Below are 24739 nucleotides of genomic sequence, written 5' to 3' on the forward strand. Positions count from 1 at the left end.
ACTTTTCAAAGACACAATTTCCTCTACCTCAGCCCTCCCTCTGGTGATCTTGAACAAAATGAACTGAAGTGATGACATTTTCTTCCCCTTGCTCTTTCTGCCACTCAAGAACATATGGGACTCAAATCCTGTTCACAGGAAAAAAGGGGTTTTTTGGTTTTTTTTAATGAACTTTATAATTAAGACAACATATTGCTCTTTTGGAGAGTTGTACGTGACATGAAGTAAACCTAAAATAAGGAATATCTTTCTTTACATGCCTTTAGTTGCTGGGATCTCCTTTGTTGGCTAGACACATCACTTGGGAGTTACCACCCAGAGCCTTCTCCACAGCTGTCTGTGTGCCAGTTCCTGCTCTCACACAGTTATTTAAGGGCGGTTAGGGGGATTCCCATGCACATGAAGTTGGGCAGGGAGCAGACTGCAGGAGTGTTCATTCACTGACTGAAAATCCGGACCACTGGGTTATGTTTGAGATCCTTCTTGCATGTCTCCTTTCAACTCATTAATAGTGCACTTCTGGTGCACTTCTCCTTTTTTTTCTTATTTTTCTTTTGTGTGTGTGTGTGTAATAAGCCATTTTTGGTTTATATCCCCTCTTCTGGAAGGTGAGAGAGGGAAATTTAGACTCAGTCTCTTCCCACTCCAGGAAGCAAAAAAAACCCCAAACTGAACAAAGTTTTCATGCCTGAAGGCAAGTGTTTTACCTCTTATGCCATGTTTAATCAGACCCTTGCTGTTCCCTTAGAAAGAAGCTATAGCTGCATTTTGTGAGGATACTTGCATCTTCATATGATTGTAAAACACTTGAAGTTTGCTTGCTGGATCAGGCCACGCAGGTACTGGAAACCAGCAGTGATGCCTGAACTGTAGCTACGTGGGTCAGAGCTTTGTCTCTGGTGGCTGAAGGAGGAAACATGATGGGAAGGAGCATCCTGCAGAGCTGGAGATGGCCAAGGAATTTTCAGGCTAAACGAGGATTTACTTAATGAACCCATAAACCCTCAATCAGTGATCAGCCAACCCTGCAAGTGCCAAAAGCCAGGCTTCTTACATATGTAGAAGGAAAATCCTATGGTGCTATATCAACTTTTGGATATGGGTTTAAAGTTTTTCAAAGAGCAGAGAGCTCAGCTGTGTTACTGTTCCATTAAATCCCTTTTGTAAGAGCCTGAGTAATACCAGCCTTGCTGATGTTAAGTTTGTGAAAGCAGTTCACATTCAAGTGTTGCTTCTGTGCATGTGCTGCCTCTGGGAAGATGATGTATTCTGTAATTCATACCAAGAGATCTGTGCCTCATTCTGCAAGCAGATGTGATGCTTCAGATCAAATCAATAGATAGTTCCTGAGCAGGAAACCTTCCAAACAGGATACCCCCTGCATTTTAAAACCAAGCTTTGTAGGTAATACTGGTATACAGGTACTTACTGTCAGCATGCTGATAAGGGCATCTTATTTTAGAAACTTCCTTAGCTTTGCAGGTGGTCTTTAAATCATCTCTGAGATTGTTTCGTATCTTTTACATGTGGAGAGCGAGGCCATGGTAGCCCAAGGTGCTCTCCAAGTAGGGGAACAAGGAAGTGCATGATTAAGTGATGACAGAAATTTCCCTTCTACAGACTACACCAACAAACAAGAAACATACCCTTAACCTCTTGCTATTAAGGCAGCTTCCGCAGCTACGCATAATGCAGTTTTAGCCAAATCAGAGAACAGGTGAATGAGGAAAATATAAGCACCTTGTCAAAAAATACCTTGGTTGTTTCTCTTCAGATTGAATCTTCTTGACCCTTCTTTCCCTATTTCTCCATCTCTAAACCAAAAGCAGCAATCATCTAAATGAGTCTTTTACTGCGTCTCTCAATCTTGATGCATCCTAATTTTAGTTATGTTATGTGGCCTGAACAGTATATTGTCAGTCTTAATGGTTTTGCACCTAAAAGCTATCTGTCCTTAAATATATACCAGAATGACTTTAGAAAGCATTTGGACTTTTGCTTTGGCAACACTCTGGAGATGCCTGTGTGTCTGATAAGCTTTATAGGGCTGCCCAATACCATAACACAAGCATCTTAAGTTAGCTGGATAAATGCAGATTGATTCCAATCTTTCAGAACAGGAGGAAAAAGTGGTAGTGAGATTAGGGCCTGCTGCTGCCTTAAGGGCACTGGGAAAACAGGGAGCTTATGGAGGCTGGAGGCTTCTCTCTTCCTGGAGCTGGAAGAAAAGATGGAGAAAAATATTCTCCAAGTAAAGTATACACTGACGGTCTCTGGAAAAAACAAAACAAAACAGAGGGCATTCTGCTTGTTATCTTTCCAGAAATCTTGATTTTAAAACTCTAGCTCTTACCTGGGCTAGGGGTTTCACTTTACACAAAGCTTATGCTTGCCCTCTGGCTTATTTGAGCCCAAGCAAAGGGACCTGACCAAGTCACATCTTGCACCTTCCAAGCCAGGTTGGTATTCCTGGCTTTTAGGATTTGCGCTGTCCTTCTGTCTCACGCTGGGCTAATTTAGCCTCATCTTGGTAAACAAGGAAAGGGTCCTTATTCAACAGATTTGAGCTGGAGTGACTGCAGCTGTCGTCTGGTCTGTGCGCAAACCAATTTTGTTCATTCCCTTGCCTGGCAGGAAGCCTGCACCAGCATTGTGTCGGGACTAATCAGCATTAAACCGATGTCAGGAGGGCTGCAGCAGGCTGCCCTGTAGCAAGGCAAGAGTAACAAGGCTGTTCAGGAGGGATTAGCCTAAGTCCTGCCCAGGATGCAGCTGTGCTAGGAAAGCCACTGAAACTGTACGGAGTGTTTTTCTTGGGCCTTGTTGTTGTGAAAGTCCCTAGCCAACTGCCAAAGAAAAGTGGCTTCACAGTGAGAAATCAGCATGATTTGCTGTATGTGACCATAAATATGGAAGCCAGGAGAAGATGCAGTGTCCATGGAGCTGTAATATCCAGGAGATACAAATAGTGCCTTTGAGCATGTTGGGCTTTCTTCTTCTGGCGAGGCAAGGCAGTGGGTAATGAGCAAATTCAGTGTGTGGTCTCCAGCCAAAAGATGATGTTAGTGATGCTGCTGCTAGTCATATGTTATACCATAACAGATGTGTTAGTACTAAACAACATGAAGGTTGGGAGGTAGAAGTATTTCTGAGAGAAGACCTGAGGCTTGGCAAGGGATGATTCATAGCTCTAATGCCTCACAGTCTCTGTTTTCCTTCCTGATATTTACACTGCATGTTCAAGATTGCCTCCTGGTTTGCACTAAAAGCATTAAATCAGAGAGATACCAACTTAGGCTTTTGCTCCAAAGATGCTGAAATATTGACATCTTACTTGGCTCTCCCCTCCCTACAGCTATTGAATTGCCTTTGCAGTTTTTAATCTCAAAAATTATTTTTGTCTTGCTCCTGAGCACCATGATTTGACTTTGAAGTCAGCCCTGCTTTGAATGGGGCACAGACCAGATGACATCCAGAGGTCCTTTCTGACCTGATTTTTCTGATCCCCTCAATCCCGATCCCCCTGCTTTCACAGGTACATGTTTTGGGTAATCCTACACCTAAATTACTCCAGCTTCCTCTGGCTCTGTTAGGGGCCTGTCTGTTTGTGTATCTGCTCAGCATTAGTCATCCCTTCTCTGACTGTAGCTATAACAGTTCACTGTATAACCACACAAAATGAGTATGCTCTTGTTATCCACAGCAGGCACGGCCATGCTATAAATACCTTTTAGGCCTCCTAAACCTCTAGATAAATCTGCATCTGCCTAAATTTTCAGGTCAAAACCATTTTCTAGTACAAAGCTAAACCCACATGAACTTTTGAACCATGTCTCAGCCACATGTTAAGCATGTTTTCGTTGTTTAGGAAGCTCATTTAGAGAGAGCAAGCAGACCTTCTGGTCTAAGATGCCCCAATTAATTATGAGCTACGCAATGTAAGAAATCCTCCTTCTTAGGGACAAATCATGAGCCACAAACCTTTCTGAGATGAGTGAACTGAGACCCAGGAAGAGAGCAGCTTTCTGAGTGCTCTTATCACTAGAACAATCCTTCAGGCCTCAGTGAAGAAGGGACCGAAGTCCCCAGCCTTCCCTTGTGATTACTCATATGAGAGATAGCACTGGTGGGGATCTTGGCAAGACTCTGGCTGCTTCGGGCATGGGGGTGTGACAAGATATAACACTGTGTTACCAAAGCTCCTGTAAAGCCTGAATGCCTCTCCATGGAGGTCTCCTCGGGTGGCGTCTGATGGTGTGGAGCATTTAGGGGGTGTGAGGTTATTAATTAGGCAGAAGAGTATCAGCTACCAGCAGTGCCTTCTGAAACATGGCTTCCCTAAAGGGAAGTGACATGATTTGGGGGATACTTGTAAGCGAGAGTAAAAGGTTTAAAAAACCCCAACCAAACAAAAAAAAATTAATTTTCTGAAAACTTGATATCCAGCTAGGCACTAACAGAAGTGGATGGGCTTTCAAAGGAGTCTCCAATGCACATCCGTGAATAGTCACTGAAATCATTGGTGGTCCCGTGTGTATGGAAAATATTTATGATGCTCTCCAACTCTTCCAACTTTGGTATCTCCGATGATTTTTTTTTTTTTTTTTTTTTTTTTTTTTTTTGTGGTAGTGTTTTGGGGTATTTTTGCCAGTCCTGGGTGAGAGAAACCTGGGTGGTCAGAGCAGACAGGGAAGGATCTGGTCCCTTGTACTCTCACCTCCCACGCTGTGGGGCAAACTGGATTGTGCAGTGCTGAGCAGGTTTCTTCTTTTCCTTTTCCCTAGCCATCTTCTTACCTGCCATGTTCATGTTAATGATATGTCTCATTCTCTCTTGACAAAAGTGACTGAAAATAGCTGTTTAAAAGAGAGATAGCCAGTAACAGAAATTAGATTTGCAGTAACCCAACCCTCCTTTTATCTTCTATTCTTAAAGATTGGTATTTTTACCTAAACAAGTTACTGCTTTTTCAGAGTCTCTCTGTTAGTCTCTGGATCTTCAAAAATTACTTTCCCCAAAGCAGTTGTTGCACTTGGATTCTGGGGGATTATTTTTCATGCTTAATCATATGCAGTGTGCTCTGCTGATGGCCAGTGGCTTCAGGCTGTTACCCTGAAGTTGCCACCTCTTGCCATTTCTAGTTCAAGAGGTTTGTTTTTTAATTTGAGGCATTTGACAAGTTTGAGCCCCCTCCCTGTGGAAGCACAGATGGCAGCTAAAGGGATGCTGGAAGAATTTCACTCCTACCTTGATGATGACAAACCAGGTTTCAGGAAAGAGTGGCAAGACTCTGCCAATATGTTTGAACAGATCCCCTACCCACAAATGTGCAAGGGATTTGATGCTCCCTGCGATGGCTAGTGCTGTGGTCTGAGGCCCTACCTGCTTACCTATGCTCTCCTGCTTGATTGTTACGTCCAGGACCCCCCTCCTCTCCAGATCTGTTTGTTGATTTCTAACACTCTGATGGAGATTCCCCATGTAATGTTAAACCAAGTGCTTCTTAGTTTTGTGAGGTTTTGTTTTCCTATCCCCCCCCCCCCCCCCCCCCCTTACAACCTTACAAAACTCCAAATGTCATGATTGTCTACTGGAAGGGGATTTTTGCATTTGGTGACCTTTTTGAAATTGTAAGAAGATGGGAGAGGGAAAAACAGGTAGCATTTCTAAGACGGGAAAAGGTCTGCCTTACAGACCAGAAAGGCACCTTGATATTCTAAAGCTGAGGATGTAAAGGAACAGTTAGCTATAACAGGGCTGAAATGCTGTGGAGCATGTCTGCGTGATGTCCCTGATGGAAAATCCCCTTTTTCACAGCTCAAGTTTACCTTGCAGCAACTCCTGAGCTGGTCTTGGAGGAGCTGAAGTATCCTGCAGTGCATTGCTGCCTCTTCTGCCTCAGGGCATCCTGTGAGAGGTGCAGAGCTGCTCTGGTTGTCAAGGAATTAATTATTCATCTTCGAGGAGAAGGGCTCTTTAGGAAAATTTGACCTGGTCCAGCTCCTTTCTCTATCTTAAGGACCATTTGTGGGTTTCAAGTTTTGTATGTGTCCAGCTTGCATAAGACCAGGGGTTTGAAGAAAGGGAGAGCTTAGACTTGAAATGTCTGGAGGTGCAGTGATTTCCCAGTTTGTGATCTGACTGGGGAGTTTTGTTTTCTGAATAATGCTTGGAAAAGAAGCTGTAATCAAAAGCTTTTCTTCTGCTTAAAATCGTGTATATATATATATATATATATAAAAATACACACATATGAGCTTTTATGCTTCTTGCCATGGTGCACTACTATTGTATTGCCTAGCTTTACCTGTACTCTTTTTGAGCTAGACGGGCTGGTGCTTGTAAATTCATTTTATAGATGCGCAGCTTGTTTTTTTTTCAGTTTGAGACATTGTGGGTTTTGTTGGACTTTTAATGTATGCCCTTGTTCTGGGTAGTAGTGCTAGTGTGTGCAGTCCTCATTCCTCCTGCTCTCCTTCACGTACTGTTTCCCACCCTCCTACAGTTTTTGTACACATGTGATAAACTGGATGGAGAGACAAATCCAGCTTGGGAGTGGAAAGCAGTGCTTTCTCCTCTATTTTTCATCCCTCCCCCAGCTATCCTTCAGCTGGCTCAGCTCTCCTGTGTGGGTTCCCCACTGGAAATTCCTGAGCTGGTGAACCAAAACTTGGATGCTGGCCTGGGAATAAGGAGAGGTGAGAGGAGGAGCTGGGAGCTGCTTGTGGTTCCCGAAGCATCACTGTAGCTTGCTGGGTCTCAGTGGCTTTGTGGAGCACCTGATCTGTGGCCAAAGGCCAGGCAGCAGATGAGTAGCAATGACCAAGTTACAACCTGGGAATTGTCTGGGGCTGAGGTGATAGAAGCTTGATGTTAAGAAATAATCCACTGCAGCTTTTTTCTATTGTAGCCACTGAGGTTAAAGCTGCAGAGGAACTCGCGTAATTTTCTCCCCCCTTTTTTTCTAGTTACAGGTGTAGGTTGTTCTTAGAAGCCACTGCAGAAGTTTTCTGTTGGGCACCTTTGTAAAGCTTTGTGATGTTTTGTGATTGGAATACACTTCTGCTGTAGCTTGCTTACTGAGCTGCAATCACATAACATACAATCTTTCTCAATAGAGCACAATTTTCAAAATATTAAGTAAAAGAAAGGTTAGGGAAAGGGAAAAACTGACCTTCTGTCAGGACAGAACATGTATTGAAATAAATACTTCTGCTTCTACAGGTTGACACAAGGTTGTGATTAAGTATATTTTCAAAGCAGAACTAAAAAGGCTTAGGAAACTTACGTTATTTTAGACAATGTTGATTGCATGGCTTCTTCAACATGCCCTGACAGTTCAGGGAGATGAAGCAATGTTGTCGTTTGCCTAAGAAAGTGGAAACCTCTGTCAGAGTCCACCTGGATGACTATTGCAGAGTCATGTGGGTCTGTGTGTTATCATTTGGGTAGGGCGACTGCACTTTGATCTAAACTGGAGAAGGAACTGTTCCTATATGGGACAGGTTTTGCTGCCATTAAGTCAGCTGTTCAAGATCTACCCCTGTGGGCTGCATCGAAATCCATTTTCTCTTTAGGCTTTGGAGGAAGCGATGGAGAGGTGGGAAGGTGATGTGGAATACTGCTGTTGCAGGATTGTTACAAGTGCATCCTCCACCCTCACTGCAAAGCGGACAGTGTTACTGACCTGAATTAAACAGGCTCAGCACTAACCTGAAGCCTAAACCAGCTTAGCTGGAAAGCACCAGTACAAGAAAGGAAGCAGAAAAGGTGAGGGAGACACCTGGATAAACACACCAAAGAGTTCAGATCTCTGGGACAGGTGGCAAAAGTATGTTTCTTTGGGGAAGGATTAATTTGGGAAAGGATTAACCAGAAGTACCACCAAAACACACAGTTCCTCAGGCTGTTTATAAATTGATACTCTGATGCCACAAAATAGATTCAAGTTGAAGTTTCATATTTCTGTATTAAAATAAGTTGCATTCAGTCTGTCATATTGGTATAAATAGAGAATAAACCTTGCTGAATTCAAAGCCTGGGGTGGAATCCTACTTTAGCAAGCAGCCTTCTTCAGAGGGAAAAGGAATGTATTTTGGAAGCTTTGTTGTTTTGGCTTATAAATAAGCTTAGCTAGAAGTTTGAATGTTTTGTAATTCTTTCATGACCCTTGAATTTGCAGCTGTAAGATGTCTGTGAGTGCTCAGATTCCTTTAATCTCATGTACATACATAGTCTTTTTGATTTCAAAGGGGAATTCTGTTCCCCACATGCACTGTCTGTTCTTGTGATGACTCGGAGACCAGCCCTGTTGGACTGATTTGCTGTATATGTGGGAAGCCCTTGAAATATTCATTATAGTCTGTAGTAATCTAATATTAGTGAGTCATTTTACAGTCCTTTACAAGAAGGGGTTTTTCTAGCCTGATAATAAAACTGCAGGCTTTATTTAAGCAAATATCCAGTAATACTTGAGCTCAGCTATCCTCTGCTTAGCTTATTGCTAACATCTGTGCAACTTCTGAGATCTGCATAATTTTGTTGTCACAATTATTTATAGTTTGGGTCTTTCCTCTTGTGTGTGCTTCCTATGTAAGTATCCAAAAAAATTTGCTTCCTTAATATAAATATTTAATGCAACACACAGAGACCTGTTAACCTTTGATGGAGGTATCCATCAGGGATGTTCTTGGTGTATTTGTATGTTGCAGAATAAATCACCAGAAACCTGTCAAACCCCGAAGAGATATGCAAATGCCTGTGTCTCTTTAATCCAGCATGTGTGTATCCTGTCTGATTTGAGATGGGAATTCTAATCCCGTGGGAGTGATGCAGGAACTCCTGACGCTGCTGCAGTGCTGTGAGGAATTAGGAGCCAGCTGGTCTCCAGGTTTAAGGACTGTCCCTATTGTTGCTCAGGCCACTTTGTGGAGCTGGAAGGAGCCCCAGGGGACAGCTTTTGAACCTGTAATGGAGCATTCCTGCCAGTTCCCTCTCTTTGGGAGAGAGGGAGTGTGCACACGTATATGATTGTGAATACGTTATATATGTGCTCTGTTTTACATAGAATTAACGCTCTTTAGTTGGTAGGCTTATGTTTTGTAGGGAATGTGAGCGGGGGCTACTGAAACCCATCCTTACACACCATAAACAACTCTCTCTTGTCTTGATTTGAAGAAATAACAACTTTCTCCATGCAAAATTATTATGCTCTTGTTTTCTGTAATAGGATGCTCAAATTTAGCTGTCCCACGTTGTCACACCACAACACCATCGCTTTCAGAGTTGTGTTGCTATACCCATACATTTTGTTAATTCCACTTCCTTTTGCATGCACTTTCCTGTATTTATGAGACCTGCCAGACCTTGGTACACTCTCAGAGACCGTAGGTACTGAAGTGCGTTCATCTGTGCTGTGGTCCGTGCCTAATCCAGCCTTGATCTGCTCAGTATGAAACACTCCATTTCTAATGTATGTTCAGACAGTTACTGAGGTCTTCAGAACAGCATGGTGTGGCTTGCTCCATTATGTGAAGCATTCTATTTAACTCCATAAAATTCCCCTTTATGTGAAAGGAAAGTGTAAAATACTATAACATATCTCATACAGAAATAACAGGAATTAAGTGGAATGGTCAGGAGGACTTCTGTGTCTGTTTGGGGTGGCTCTAAATGCCTTCTTTTTGAAGTAACCTCTCTGAGTCGGTGACAGCTCATGCTTATTTAAAAACTAGAGCAGCAATTACATGCCTTCTACCTACGTATTTTTAGCATGCCAATCAACCTGGGATCCAGGCACTAGAAGATTAGCGGATTAGCGGTGAAGAGGAAACATTTGATTAAATGCCAAGTAATTTAAAGGTTATTTAGATCTCTGTTCTCTGCTGCTTCCATCTCTACTAGCAGGGCACTAAAATAATGGGCAAAATATGCACTTTGGATGAAAGTGGACTTCAATTTCTTACTCTTTTGTGTGTCTCTCCAGCTCCTCTTTCAGAGTCCCACTGGCTCTTTTTTCAACACTGTTTCAAGCCAGGAAATGTTGCCTGTTCCCTTTTGTGTCTCTCCACAGTCATTTTACCTTTAGGGTCTAAAAACATCCCTGAAACATGTACTGTTTTTGCACAGGTATCTGCTGCTCTAGAGAGGGATTTTTACTGTAGTGACAGTGGAAATTTGAGGGAAGAGATGACAAGCCACTGGTTTTCATTGCTGGACTGTGGCAAAGGAGAAGCTTCTAGGATATAGAGCCCTTTGCACTGACCCCTTTTGATTGTTTCGTGGGACTTTACCTGTGTTCTTTAAGAGATCTTGTTTATGACAGTGGAAGGTATATCCTAGGGTTTGAGACTGGGTTGTTTGGACAGCAGTCAACCCTAAATTACACTGGAGAGGAAATTTGATAGAAGCCTTGAAGTCGTATTTTTGGGGCATGAAGGTTAGAACCAGACTTGCAGAATCGCCTCCATTTTCAGACATCTGTGGGGATGAGTGGGACAAGGGAAGAAAAGGTCTGAGGTGCAGGGGCATTTGCAAGCTCAACCCAGAGACAATTATTTTTCTGGTCTTCTCAATGCAGATCCACCTTTACAGAAATGCTTTGGCACCTAATACTTCCCAAGGCCTTAAGGGAAGCCAAAGGATTCTGTTCTGGGCTCCCCTTTTTAGGGATCTGAACTAAATCTAGAAGCATGGTAGAAACACTGCTGTGCTCTGAGTTTTCCATCGCTAGTTTAGATCCAGAAATTAGTATTGGTCTTGGATTTGAATCCTGACACTTTACTGTAACATGGCAGTTGAGTCCTGGTTTCAGGTTTCTGTATTTTCAGTAGACTTGGAAACTGGCCACAAAACAGTCAGCACCGATAAAGTATAAATCTAGTTGTTTATGCTTTATCTGAAATATATAGAGCTCTGCTGCAATGAAAAAAACTAAAGCTGTATCTAACTAGTCATGGTTTACTTAAGCATAGAGAATATTTTTCATGTGGCTTAGATATGCAATTACTGTGCACTGATAGTTTCTTCATGAATTCTCATGTAAATTCACTGGCAGCAGCCCGTTCTTCAAACAGTTTCTAAATGCATGTGGTGTTGACCAAGACATGCAAGTTCTTGCAAAGATATTCGTGGCAGAAGAGGTATTTTAACTGAATAGTAACAAGAACTGATCTTTCTTTCAATATGATGATATTTTTTTGCCCTTAACAATGTTCTAACACTTTTAATTGACAGAATTCCATTGTTGGTTTTTAAAAGTTAGTAAGAACTGCATCATCCAGCATGTTGTATAAATGTCATGTTCCTTCGATGGTAGGTTTGCCCATAGTGGAAGCATTTGCAGCAATATACTGATCTCCAATTATTGTAACAGCTGTGTTGAAGAAGCTGAGTGTTATCTCCAAATTGAAATGGATTTTTGGGTAGCTCTTAGGTGGAAGTATGAGCTCTAAGGACCAATATGACTGTGAGCACTGGATCCTCATTTGCCCACATCTTAATTTCTGCTCACCACCCTTCTCCATCCAGGAGCTCTGGTAACTTCAGGCCTTGCCTGTAGATTCTTGTGACTTTTCAGCTTGCAGAAAGTTTTTGTCTTTTTTCCTTCTAAAAGAATTCAGTTCTTGAAAACAGCCGAAAGACTGGCTCTCGGAGACTGTCATAAGGACAATTATTTATTGGCAGCAGCTTGAACAGCAGTTTCTCAAAAACCCCTAAACAAAATCAGTTTTTGCTACACAAGGGAGTGTTTCTACTTTATGCTGATGAAAGAGCTTTCCTGACTACAAGAAACAAAGTTCTTTGCCAGGCTTTTCCCATCAAAACCATATTTAACTAAGTTTTCATAGAGCTTAGCAGCTGCAGCCTAACAAGTGAGCATTGCCTTGCTGTAACCCTTTGCTCGTAAAGGGTATCTAAAAAGTAACTTGGTACAGTGAGGAGCTAATTCTGTGTCTGCCCTCTCTAAATCCTCCTCTTGCCTCACTGATAAAACCAGTTGTCTAAATCTTGCAGGTGTGTGCTGGCTCTTTGAGGAGCTTGAAGAGGCTGTCCCTGCTCAGGGTGTTTTAATTAGCCAGCTTGAGTGCCACTGTTGGGTTGTTGGATTGTGCTGTCTGAAGAATAAAAACCTTCAGAAAGTGAGGGTAGCTTCCTTCTGGTCACTACAGCCTGTGCTTCTGGAGAGCACTGATTAAAAACCAACCACGAGTCCTTTGGATCATCTTTGTTGCTCAGCACACCAAAGGACAGCTCTTGGGGACATCAGAAAACGAGGGTTTTCTTTAAACAGAGAAATCGAGAAATCTATTGTGCAGCATAACAGTGCTAAGTCCAGGGAGCAAGGCCTCAGGATTGTGCGAGATGGGTGGAAAGCAAGCCACTAAAAAGCAAAACCCCAAATCAGGCATAGCTGACTGAGCTGCTGTATGGGCATCTTCATGCTCTGTTTATGTCAAAGTTGATTAGTGCTGAAAATGGTCCAGGCCAAATTAAGCTTCTTTCTTTTCTTGTACTGATTTACAAGCCTAGCTTAATTAGGGTGGCAGAAGGTGTTATCAATGAATTTATTCACACTCTGCTGTTATATAAAAGCAGATTTGGTGAAACTACTTCTAACTTCAGGTAACAAAACACCTGAAACTTGCCATCCTGATGAGTCAAGGGAGACTAATACTGGTGCATGGTATTATGAGCATTGCAGAGTGGTTTAAAAAAATCTGTCTTAATAAAGCCTGCTTTAAAAGATAACTGGATGCACTGTAATTATAAAAACAGAGCTGCTTGTTCTTGTACTAAAAAAGCCCCAGAGTAAAATTTACTGGAAAAGTCCCCTTTCTTTCCTGCATTCTTGCACACAAACCTAAACAGTAGTAGTACAGGGATTCTTAGGATGACAAGTTCTGGTTGTTTGTGGGTTGTTTTTCGTTGGGGTTTTGTTGTGGTTTTGTGGTTGGTTTTTTTTCCTTTTCTCATCTCCAGAAATACCAACGGTAATAAAGCAGATCTTGAGACAACTCTTGTACTACCTCTGTCCCGGTGGAGAAGAGGACAAAACCTGCTTTAAGATTCATTTGAATTGAAAAATATGTTTGTGAGTGCCTGTTTCCAAAACCAGTCTGAGAGTGCAGCATCATGTTTTAATGCAGAAATTGGGTACGTTTGAACTTGATCCTGCTCTTGAGTAGGAAATGCAAGCTGCTGTGGGAAAGGCACAGCTGGATGCCACCTTCTGCATTCAGTCCACAGATGGAGGTGAACTCCTGAAACAGGGAGTGAGAAATGGGCATTGCGACGAGCAAGAAGCTGTCCAAACTTTGCGGAGGATGTGATGGCATCTAAAATGCCTTCACTTCCTTGGCACTTCAGCCCAAGCCTGCAGTCAGGTGCCTGTTGCTCCAAAGCCAGGGATCCCCTCGCCAGACAGGCTTTAGCATCCTGTGGTGTTTAAGGACCTGAGCTGGTGTCTTGCTCTTGCATGAACAGTTTTCACTCTGCCATTGTTAATGTTCTTCTGGGAACTGAGATGGATTTCAAACCCTTCAGTTTCGTATGGTTATGTACACTGCTCATTTGCTATGTAACTAACCAAAAGGTTAGCAGGCAATTTAAGAATAATAATGTATGAAACTTAAATTTAAATGAACTTTTAATTATTGCTCAATTTTTTTCTCTATTAGTAAAAACACTAATTCATTCCATAGCAAGTATTCTAAATTAACAGTATATTTGAATATAAAAATGCAATAAAAAAGAAAATACGCTACTTACTGTATATAAACAGGATGGACCAAGGATCTTTGGGGCACACTTTCCGTATACTGCCTAGCAGTGAATTGGGAGTCCATGCTTGGAAAGGCAGTGTAGCAGTACGAACAGAATGAGTGAATTCCACACACCTTGATTTCTGGAGAAAATAAAGTCCTGACACATAAATAACTCCATATATTTATAAGTATAGGTCCAGTTTTATACCTGCTTCACTGTTTCCTGCTAAATAAGTTCCAGCCTTTGGGACAGATTCCAAGGTAATCACGTAGGAGCACTGTACCTCAGGTACCTGGTTATTAAACTCCCCTGACCCCACTGCAAAAAATCACCCAAACTGACATAATTTAAGACATGACTTTTTGGATTTGATAAGATTATGATGAAATTTTATGTAAAAGAGATGGTATAATTCATGCTTGTTTGCTAGTGTAGTGGGATGTCTGTGGTCTGTTGGCAGCTGGGACTTGGGGTTATTTTAAGAAGCTGACAGTGTTAGTGCTGTATAATGTTACTCTGTAGGCAGATAAGAATTTTAATCAAGGTCAGAAGGAAGGGGTGATGGCAAATTACTCATGTTAGAGCCTTCTCTTTGTTTAGGCTTGTGCAATAACTCTTTAGGTGAACACATCTCCTTCTTTAAAGGATTTTGAAATACTGAGCCTTTTCTAAGTGTAATTACTTTGTGGCAATAGTCGTATTCCATTATGTTGTGTTTGCATAAACAATTAGGCTGTACAACAGTGTTTGTAGCTCTGTATTTCAGTGATCTGCCATTTGGCTTCTTGTGCAGGAGTGTTTACATAACTTATGTGACTGTTTAGCCATATGACTGATGATGATAAATGGTCAAAATACTGAAATGGGTAGCAAAACCAGAAACTGTCCCAGTGCACCTGGCTACACATCCCTTCACAAGTTGTTACGTCTTTCCTTTTCACATTTCCCATTGCAGAGGTGGTGGCTATGTGTGGAAGCTTGGTGCCAAATTCTCTTTGAATCATAAAGTTGTAAAGGACTTCTGGGGAGAACTGCCAGGGCAGCCTGGCAAAGAGGCTTGTAAAGGCAGTGCTGCTATGGGCCATTAGCAAGGGGAGTCCCAGCTTTGACAATTGTTTGGTTTGTTTCCTTTAATTTAAATATTTATGCAACTTTTTAGTTCAGACAGCTCAAAAGTACAATGAAATAGCTTAAAACACCTGGAGTGGAAAAACATCATGCTGCAGATTTAAATGTGGGTTATCTTCAGGTGCCTCCTAAAGAAATGAGAAAGTTAACCTAAAATACAAATTCACATCTAAAAATCTGTGTTGAAAGAACTCCTGTGCCCTCTGCCAAGGGCTGTCTTCCCAGAAAATATACCCTTGGCAGGGTCCTCTGAACTGATGCCTGGATTAACAGCTCAAGTAGAAGGTTGTGGTGGAAATACTCTAAATTTACACCTAGAAACTGAATGACCAGGCAGGTCAGTGATATTGCAGCTTTTATATACACTCCAGGTTTATAAAAATACACTTAACTTAAGGAGGATTGCATAATGGCTTTGTGTAGTGTATGAATGGGACTTTTTTGACAAAGGAATGACATGGCATCTGTGAAAACACTTTTGGTTTCCTGCAAGAGATGAGCAAACCAGTTGGAAGAAACCTCAGACATACTATCAGGAAGCTTTTCCGTTAGAAGTGCCTGCTGGGGTTGCTGGTACTGGAAGAAATTTAAATTGTTCATCCAAGTTCTAAACATAGTTTATTCAAATTTTAGTCTAAAACCACCCTATTATGAGACAGCAATGATGAGTAGAGCTATTGGGTAACTTCACTAAGTACTGAAAATGGCATGCGGTAGAGCATTGAAGGTGTAACAACATAGCTAACAGTATTATACTAAATAATACTTCTTGGCTTTAGTTCAACAACAGTTAAAGAACTGGTGGGTTTTCCCCCTAAGTTTCACAGGCTCTGGAATGGCTCAATATATGAACAAAGATATCTTTCATAACAGGGAAGGTGTATGGCAGTATGCTGTTGGAAGTACTGAGAATTTAATCTTGTTACTAATTTTGACAAGTATTTCTACAATGTCTCTCATTGCATTCAACACCTTCATAATAATTCAGTCATGGAAGGTTTTATTTATCATGTGGATTTACCCTTTGTCAGTAGTGGGGGGAAGAGAGGTTGCAAGGGGGCGTGTTTAAAGTCTGCTTCACATTTTTTCCCTTCCCCAGTAGTTTTGTATATATCTTCATTTTGTTCATACTTACTTTTTTTATCTCTGTTTGTTATGTTGTGTAGTCTTGTACAAATGGCTAGAAGCAGATCTCCATGGCAAGAGCTCAGATACTGCAGACAAAACCTCAGGTAAAGAGGGGTTAAGGACAAAACAATCACTAGGCCCTCTCTATCTCTTTATTTTAATCTTTCAAATCCCCTTGAATCAAATTAAGGGTTGGAATTCAAAAGCAAAACCAAAATCCCTGGATTTTTTCATTCTTTTACCTAATTTAAATCAATATCTGGTAAATTCTATTTCTTGAATCTCTCTTGGCAGATGTGCTTCCACTCTCCAACAAAATGTCACAAGTGGTGTCATATCATATATGCACCAATATACCTGCTAGATCTATGTGTGCTTGATAAAAACTGAACAATATCTTGTGTGAGGCTACATGAGAGGATACTTATCCAGAAATCCAACTAGGCTTGTTATATAGATCTGTGAACAAAGGGTACTGGAAGGTCCAACTCCACCAGTTTCTGCTACAGAGACCCAAAGGTTCCTAACACCTCAAGGAGCCATGTTTTGCAGTCTAGATTTAAATAGCAGTGAAGTCCACAATGGTACATACACTCCCCAAAAAAGCCAAATCATTTAGATGTATTGATAGGGTACACAACCCATTATGGTTTCCTGCTTAAATATGATACATCAATTCTTTTACATATTGACATGCAAGAGGTAGGCTAGACCCTGCCCCCACAAGCCACCACCGTCTCACAGACTACTCAGATTTTAAAATTTTGGATTGAAAGCTGTTTTGTCTGCCTTGTCCCAGTCCTCATTTTCATATAATTTCCCTCTTCCACTGTAAGATTATGAAAATAAGTGGTCAGAAATCATGCCTTTGACTTAATGTCCTTGAACTCTGACAAGACTATCACTGCCACCTTGGTGTCCTGGTGAGGCACAGAAGAAAAGCAGCAGAGCCCAGTTCCTGCACTGCTTTAACTAGTTCCTGAACCTAAGAATTAACAGCTTAGTTGCTCCCCAGACAAGCACTATTATTCCTTTTCCCATGTTGTTTTCTCACTTGCACGTTATATATTACTTGCACGTTATATATTACTTGCTTCTTGTTCAGGGTCATCCAGTTATCCAATAAGCTTAATAATGTTCAGTCTGCAGGGAAAGAACATAGCTGGATGTGCTGAATGCTTTTAATTAGAAATAGCTATCAAAGAGGTTGTCACCATGAGGTGCAGTACTGTGCATAGTTATGCTCCCAGTTTGTTCCTCTAAAGGAATAAAAGATATTTTTATTTCTGTGGTCACAAGCATTCCTGTCTACGTTCCAGAGCTTGGAAGGAGCAACAGATAGCTTGCATTCCCTGGGCCAGAGGGTGTGCGTGGAGGATGCCTCTGCCTATTTGGTACATATTTTGTTTTGTCTCTACAGCTGTGATAATAAATTAACAAATCTGCTTAAACCTTAAGTCCACTAAATTTTTAAATATGATCACTCATATGATGGCCATCACGACTGACAACCTCACAACTGTAGCTACACTTCCTTAGCAACGGTATCCTTCATCCAAAACACAGATCAGGCTTATTTTCTAATTGTGGGAAAACTTTTCTTTTTGAAATTAAATTAGCATGTTTTCTCTTGATCTAGCATCCATCACTTAATTTGCTTTTAATTTGAAACTAAATGTCCCTTTAAAAATTAGTGCCTTAAAGAGAAGGTACAAGTTGTTTAGAAGTGCCTTTACATAGGATATACTATCCAATCGAAGTGGAACTTGGGTCTGACACATTTTAAACTATTTTGAAAAGTTCTTGAATGATTTATTTTTCTTAAACATCCTGAGAGCAAAAGGATTCCATTCAAAACTAAATTTTTAATTTGCTTCTGAGAGGCAGCTTACACTGAGAGATACTGTTTGCATGAATGGGTATCATGCATCAAATACAATGTTTCTGTCTGTATTCATAGTACTGTTATCTGGCCATTAATATTTTAGTATATGGATTCCGTTTGCATTTGATACTTGCTTCATTTTTAATGTGCCTTGCTAATCCTGTTTGGGAACTTAGCAAGCAAGCACTTAAAAGTACATAGTAGGTTTAATGAAAATCCAGTTTGCCTAGAATAACAGCTAAATAAATTTTATTTGCCACATGTGACTCAGCAGTTCAGAACTACCAAGGCTGAGTGCTGATAATATCTGGTACCCTTTAGTTCGGATCCCTTTCCTCATGTTTGCCAAGAAGGTTTTTCTCCCTCTGGTTCTCTTCCAGCTGCTTGTCAGTGTGGAGCTGGCTGTCTCATCTCATTTTGGTGAGAGTCGAGGTGTTTCCTGCTAGTTTGGCCAAATGATGACATTTCACCCTGACATGCAGGCTGCTTTCTGTCATATCCTTGTACGGTTTCTTTCCTAAATTATATATCTTCTCTAAAAGTTTACCCTGCCTGGCTTCCCAGGAGGCAGCTTTATATGGAGAGTGTGATGTCGTGTCCTTTCGATCTAGTTGACTGATTCATTCACTCCAGTGTGATTTCTTGTATCTTCTGTTTTGTCTCATGATCACCAATTGAGATAATTGTATTTTCTCTGTGTGTGTTTTACCTTTAATCTATATTTTTAAAAAACTACTGGAGTAGTAAAATGCAAACCCCGCAGAGACTCTGCAAAGGTAAGTTATTTGTGCCATTTACTTTTCTGGATAAAACAAATCCATGTTGTCAGCCTACTAGGAGATTGTTACTGCTGGTTTTGGGAAGCTGGATTTCTTAAAGCAATGCTTGTGCTTCATAAACAAAACTTTTTTTGTGTCTGTTGTCTAAACAACTGCATGAGTATTTGCAGCAGCATACAAATTATGGTGATTTCCAGAAATTGATTGAAACCCTCAGTTTTTCATTATTACAGTGGTTTATTGGCAAACATGCTTTAACCTTCTCCACTGGTTTCAGATGCTGCCAGAGTATTATTGCCTGTCAAGATTTGGGGGACGTGGTTATAGAAAATGAGGTGATGGATATTCAATAACAAGAACAGCAAAAAGTCAAGACCTTCCTCGCTCTTACATCACCAGTGATGTATTTTGGTCTAACTCGGAAATAAGTACACCTTTATTTGGTGAGGTTACTAGGAAAGGGGGATATTGTCCCATGGAGAAATCTTCCAGTACTGCTTCCCAAATCTCTCTGAGAAGTCTGACATGCTTCCAGAGTCTGCCAGTGCTGCTGTAACGCCAGAGGACAGGTTAAAGGCAAGACAGCACCTAGCACTGTGCAGCAGCTGCCCTCTGCTCCACCACAAGCTTAGGCTTCTGGGTGCATGTGGAAGTTATTTAGGTGAAAAGTTGGGTGGTTTGCTGTTCCACTCAATCTAAACAACACAGAGCCACATTCCCTGAGATGCCACATGTCTTAGGTGTGTAGCTAGTGGGGCTCTCCTGAGCATGTCCAGCGCACTGGGCAAAGCCTGCTTCAATTTCTTTGGTGCCTTTAAGTGAACACAGTCACCAGAAACAGTAAATGCGGAATTAATGTGCATTGCTACTGGAGTCCCATTTGCAGTTATGTGCTAATACCAGATGATTAATCAATTTATTGTTGACTGTCATCACTGAGGGCTATTTTTCAAGCAAAAATGTTTTTACAACACCTCTACAATGTAGAGGGGAAAACTGGCCCCCAAAGATCCTGGGTAGGTCTCGACTGCAGAACTGCAGAGGTGATGAGTGCCTCTGAACCGGACAAATTACCCAATTAGCATCAGGTTACAGTAGAATTTTTTGTCACGAAAAAGAAAACCTTTAAAGAAATTTGGACTGCAGCAATGGCTTGCTCTTAGCAGTGGAGAACTTAATGAAGTCATCCAGATGCTCTCTGAACTTTTAGTGGAAGCAACCAAACAAATTTAGCATCAAGCCTTTCTGTTAATTCAGTTGTAAGGTAAAGTGTCAGATGTGAGAAAGATTGGAGATCTAATTAGGAAACAACCTCATGCATATTTATTTGAGTATACAAGCACATTAATTACTGTTTGACACTAAGAATTAAAAATGTGGCCAAGTATGTTTAAGTGCATACCTGGAGAGAGAATTTTTGCTGTCTTTGCTTGTTGGAATTTTTATTTTGTGAAATTAAAAAAAAAAAAAATTGTAGGAAAATTTTTATATTGTGAAATTTTAAGAATTGGTGGATGACACTATATCTTTATCTCTAATGTCTCTGCAAAGAACTTCTGGACCAAAAGAAGAGGTTATTCTACTGCCATGTTCTGTAATAGAGTAATGGCCTCTGGTTTTGTGAACTTCATTCTGAGCTTTGTAAACCGAGCATGGAGAAGGATCTTCATGGAGCTTGTGCTCTGGATTGCCATAGCAGCTAGTGGCAAGTCTGATCCAACCTGGCACATGTGATGAACTAATCAGCTAAACCCCGACATGTCTTTTAATTTGATGCAGTTTAGCTGATGCATTCAGTTTTCTTTATTTCTATGTTACATACACTTTTGTTGGATTTCTGGTTTGCCTTGAGCAATTCCAGAAGCAAGTTGGATTCCCCTGCCAGAGCTCTCCACATGTTACCATTTCCATTTACTCCTGCCCTGGGAAATATGGCTGCAGCGTTGCATCACCTCGCACTTTTTTTCCTCCCAAGCACAAAACATCCTTGTAGAAGCTTATTTGCTTTTCTCCCTCAGGTTACCTGGCAAAATCAGGGGAGACAGAGGTAGTGCTAAGGAAGAAAAAAAGCCGCAATGTGTCTAACTCCTGTGCTAAAATAAGCCATTGTATAACAATACCCATATCTTTGAAGTTGTCTTGGGAAGGAAAAGGTTTTAAACTCTTTCTCTGAGTGTATTTGAAAGTGAGTGCTGTTGGAAGAGCTGGTTAGCTCTCCTGCATCTGGCTCCTGAGCCCACTCGATGCAGCAGCTCTTACAGCCGGGCAAGCTGCCGTCGTCCCACAGCTGACTCGTGCATCTCAAGGAATTTCCACCTGCCTGCACACATCCTCGTGGAGGGGAGCTCCGCCGTAAGCCTCTGCTTCCCCTTCCCCACCAAGCGGGCAGGTGCAACACCAGCCAGAAATGCCTGACCTTCACCTCCTCTTCCCCCACTGCCTCTGTTGTGCAGGTGCCACTGGGACATCCCTGGCACTGCACACCTGAGAGGCAGTGCAGGCTCTGCCCTCCTCCACATTGAAGATGTGTTAAGGGTTTCACACAACAAAGGGTTTTCAACCCTCCTAAAACTTTGCCTGGATAATTTTTACCTTGTGAAATACCACTGTGTTTTATTCCGTCATCTTGTGTTCCCTGCAATTATCTGCAGATCCCAAGCTCTGCCAGGCAGACGGAGCAGCTCTGCTCTCAAGTATCAGTTTGTACAGAAATTGCCTTGGATTAATTCACTCTGAGCTTTCAGACTGTGCTTCGCAAGGAGCAAAGGGCACGTGCCACATGGCTGTGGCCTCAGAACTGCTGAACTGTGAATTTTGCAACATCACTCAGAGGCCACTAACTGTGCAAAGGTTGAGTTGTCATATGTAACTCAGCAAGCACAAATTATGCTCCTGCAGTTCATGTTGTCGTCAGAGAAGGGTTAGTGAGGTTAGTGACTTGTAGTTCAACTTTTCTGCAGGTACAATGGATTGCCCTTAGAGCTTGCCAAGTGATTATTTTTTCATCGAAAATAACCTCTCATTAAAAGCCTTAATGAAATACTGGTTCTCTTTTAAGTGTAAAGAGGAATATTCTTTTTTTTTTTTTTTTTTTTTTAAGAAAAGAGATCCAATTCTATTTCAGTAACATATTTTTTAAAGTATCTAGGTAACACTAAGATGTCCCAAAAGGAGCCTTTGAGTGCAAAGTAGGGTTTGGTGAAAGACATTTCACGTTGTGAACTTAAAGGCTTTCATTCCACTCATGTCTCAGGTGAGAAAGGAACTGAACAGGAAAGACCCACTTGTAGTCTTTAAAGCAAAAAGCCTGAAATTAGCAACCTGATAACTGAGAAAAGTGTAGTAGTTGGTAATACAATTAATAGATTTTAAGAACTTCTTTTGATTACTGTGCTGCATAATGTAAGCTATCCAACGGTGGAAACTCCATGAACAATATCACTGTGAAATACACTATTTGTATGCTGATAACTAGATGCATTTCTGCTCGAAGTCTAATTTCAGTCTTCCTCTTTGCACTTGCTGGATTCTTTGTGTGGAAAAAGTCTGTCCTTGAAACCTGATGTAGAAAAAATAAATGTTTAACCTTCACACAGGACTTGCAATATAAAAATATTATTTATAATGAATCAGTGAACAATTAATAATAGCTGGAAGGCGCTCATACTTTTTACTGACCATAAGACAGTTTCTAACAAAATTGAGGAACATGCTCTTTCAGTGTCTAAGTAAAGCCATCTCTAGATATTCTAGCTATAGGAGAAGGTGGAGAATTCAGTTGTTTGCAGGGTCTTTTTCCATAAAACTCCAGCAGTATTTTTTCTCTTAATAAATTTCTATGCCATAAATACTAAGCTGGAAGCTGTGTTGCAACTGTAGTAAGATTTTGTGGGAAGGAGAATAAGATCAGTCTGAATGTGCATCTTTTTGGTTTCTTTTTTTAAATGTAGTTCTGTTAAGAATGAAAATTCCCTTCAGATTTCCCCCCCCCCCCAAAAAAAAAAAGTGAAAGAAAGCTGCCCAGGCCAGCTCTCTGAAGCCTCACTGCTGTGACATGTCATTATTTCTTCATTTGTTGCAGGAGAGAATTTTGACCAGAGTCCCTTAAGAAGAACCTTCAAGTCCAAAGTTTTGGCCCATTATCCTCAGAACATTGAGTGGAACCCCTTCGATCAAGATGCTGTCAACATGGTAGGTAGAGAAACTCTCTTCTCAAGCTTTTTCCTGACACCTTCAACTCTCAAGTGGGTTTTTAACAACCAGCCCTTGTGATGTGATGAACAAGGTGCTTCTGCTGAGACTAAGAGTAACCGCTAGGCATGCAGGTTGAAAAGCTGTAGAGGAAGAGGTAGTGTGAAAATACCAAATACTTTCAGGCACAACAAAAGTAAAATGCCACATTTCCCTCATTAGTTCTAGTTAAGTCTGCTGCATGATGAAACTATTATAACCATCATCTCAGTGACTGGGTGTAGTCACCCAGGACACATATCCACAGGTGGGAAGGAGGTAAACCAAGGAATTTTTAAGATACTAATATCCATGTGAAGTTTTTGAGTACAAAAAACTTTGGTGCTGCATATAACAAGGGAAAGAGGAATCTTTACGCAGAAGCTGGAACTTACCTTAAATCAAAGCTTTTGTTGGGTAGTCACTTTTAATGGCACCTGCACCAATGCATTTTCTGTATGTCTCTTTCCTCATGGCTAAATTTGATGTGAATGTCTGTGTGGCTAAGTCCCATGAACAGGAGAGGGAGAAGAAAACAGTTTCTGGAGTGGGGGAAGTGACAGCTGGAAGACTGATGATCCACTGGAAATTTTCCCAAAGAGTTGCTATTCAAAGTATGTTTCCAAAATCACCAAAGCACTTGTTAACATGTGCTGACAAAGACAACAGATTACTGGTATTTGAGCTTCCCAGTACAGAAAATTATATTTGTCTTATAACTTAAAAGTAACCAGTTAACGTAATAATAAACATTGAACAATATTGCAGCTTCCATCTGTTTTCAAAAAAATGTGTCACGTCTAACTCAAAACTGGAAAATTAGGGAAACCCTTCCCCTCAGTCTAGTTTGGATGTACTTCCCATTTGAGGAGGGTAGGACTACATACTAGCTACTTCAGAATAGAACTAACCTTATTGTATGGTGCAGGTATGAAGTCAAAAGAAACCTCCTGGTCCTCACCCAGGAGATGGAGAGATGGGGAACACATAAAACCCACAATAAAATGGCTTCTGCAAATGCAAAAATGCATTTGGAACTTCTCTGCAATTGTGAAGATATAGACAGCTGAAGTTCATCTCACTTTCCACTGAATTTTATTTTTTAGCATTGTGCCAGATATTCAACATGAAAACACAGGGGCTGGAAGTAGCAGTGATAGCTGATACTGTGGCACTGCACATCCGTAGGAAGGCAGAGATGAGCCTGGTTATTCCCTCTGCCTACTGACAGCTGGGCATTTCTGTCCTCTGCTTCCAAATATACACTGATGGAGGTGGTGTGGTGTTTGGGAAGGCCTCCACATCGCTGTGCTTATACAGAAGGCATGAAGGACTCAGAATGATGCTAATGATAATGAACGATGTTAAGATGATAATAACTACCGAGGGTACTTATGCCATTTAGTTATATCTTTGGATTGGGGGTGTTCAGAGAAGAAATGATGGGGCGTGTGCAGCAGGAATATGGCAGCAAGAGGTAATAGCTGGAATTGCTGCATTATTTGTCTCTCACATTACAGTTGAAAATGTCTAGTATTCATGAAATGTGATCATATTATCGGACAAAAATGGAATGCTAAAACCAGCAAGAGACCTATTAAAATAAAATGATTGAACTGAACTGCATTCCGCTGGAATCATATAGTTGAAGAGCACATCTTTCATTTGCAATGTGTCTTAGAGAAAAAAAAAAAAAAAAGCATTTACTAACAGCAACAGTATTTAATGGTCTTTTAAATCATCTTCTGGAAAACTTCTTTATTGTTTTGATCTGAAACATTATTTAAAGTAAAATCCACCTCCACAGAATCCCTTGAGGCAA

At 41.0% G+C, this 24739-nt stretch overlaps 1 protein-coding gene across 5 annotated transcripts in view; it reads left to right on the plus strand.

Annotated features, from left to right (window-relative positions):
- Positions 1-24739, plus strand: part of DENND5B (DENN domain containing 5B) — a 119807-nt gene that overhangs the window by 32385 nt on the left and 62683 nt on the right. For 3 of the 5 annotated variants that reach the window (XM_074902070.1, XM_074902074.1, XM_074902075.1), the window contains exon 2: positions 22769-22878. In XM_074902070.1, coding sequence (XP_074758171.1) covers positions 22769-22878 — 110 coding nt within the window. Of the gene's footprint in view, positions 1-16061; positions 16128-22768; positions 22879-24739 lie in introns of all 5 variants that reach the window. The other 2 variants (XM_074902071.1, XM_074902072.1) reach the window with 1 other exon arrangement.

Source organism: Athene noctua, chromosome 3, assembly GCF_965140245.1.
Source record: "Athene noctua chromosome 3, bAthNoc1.hap1.1, whole genome shotgun sequence".
Lineage (NCBI taxonomy): Eukaryota > Metazoa > Chordata > Aves > Strigiformes > Strigidae > Athene > Athene noctua.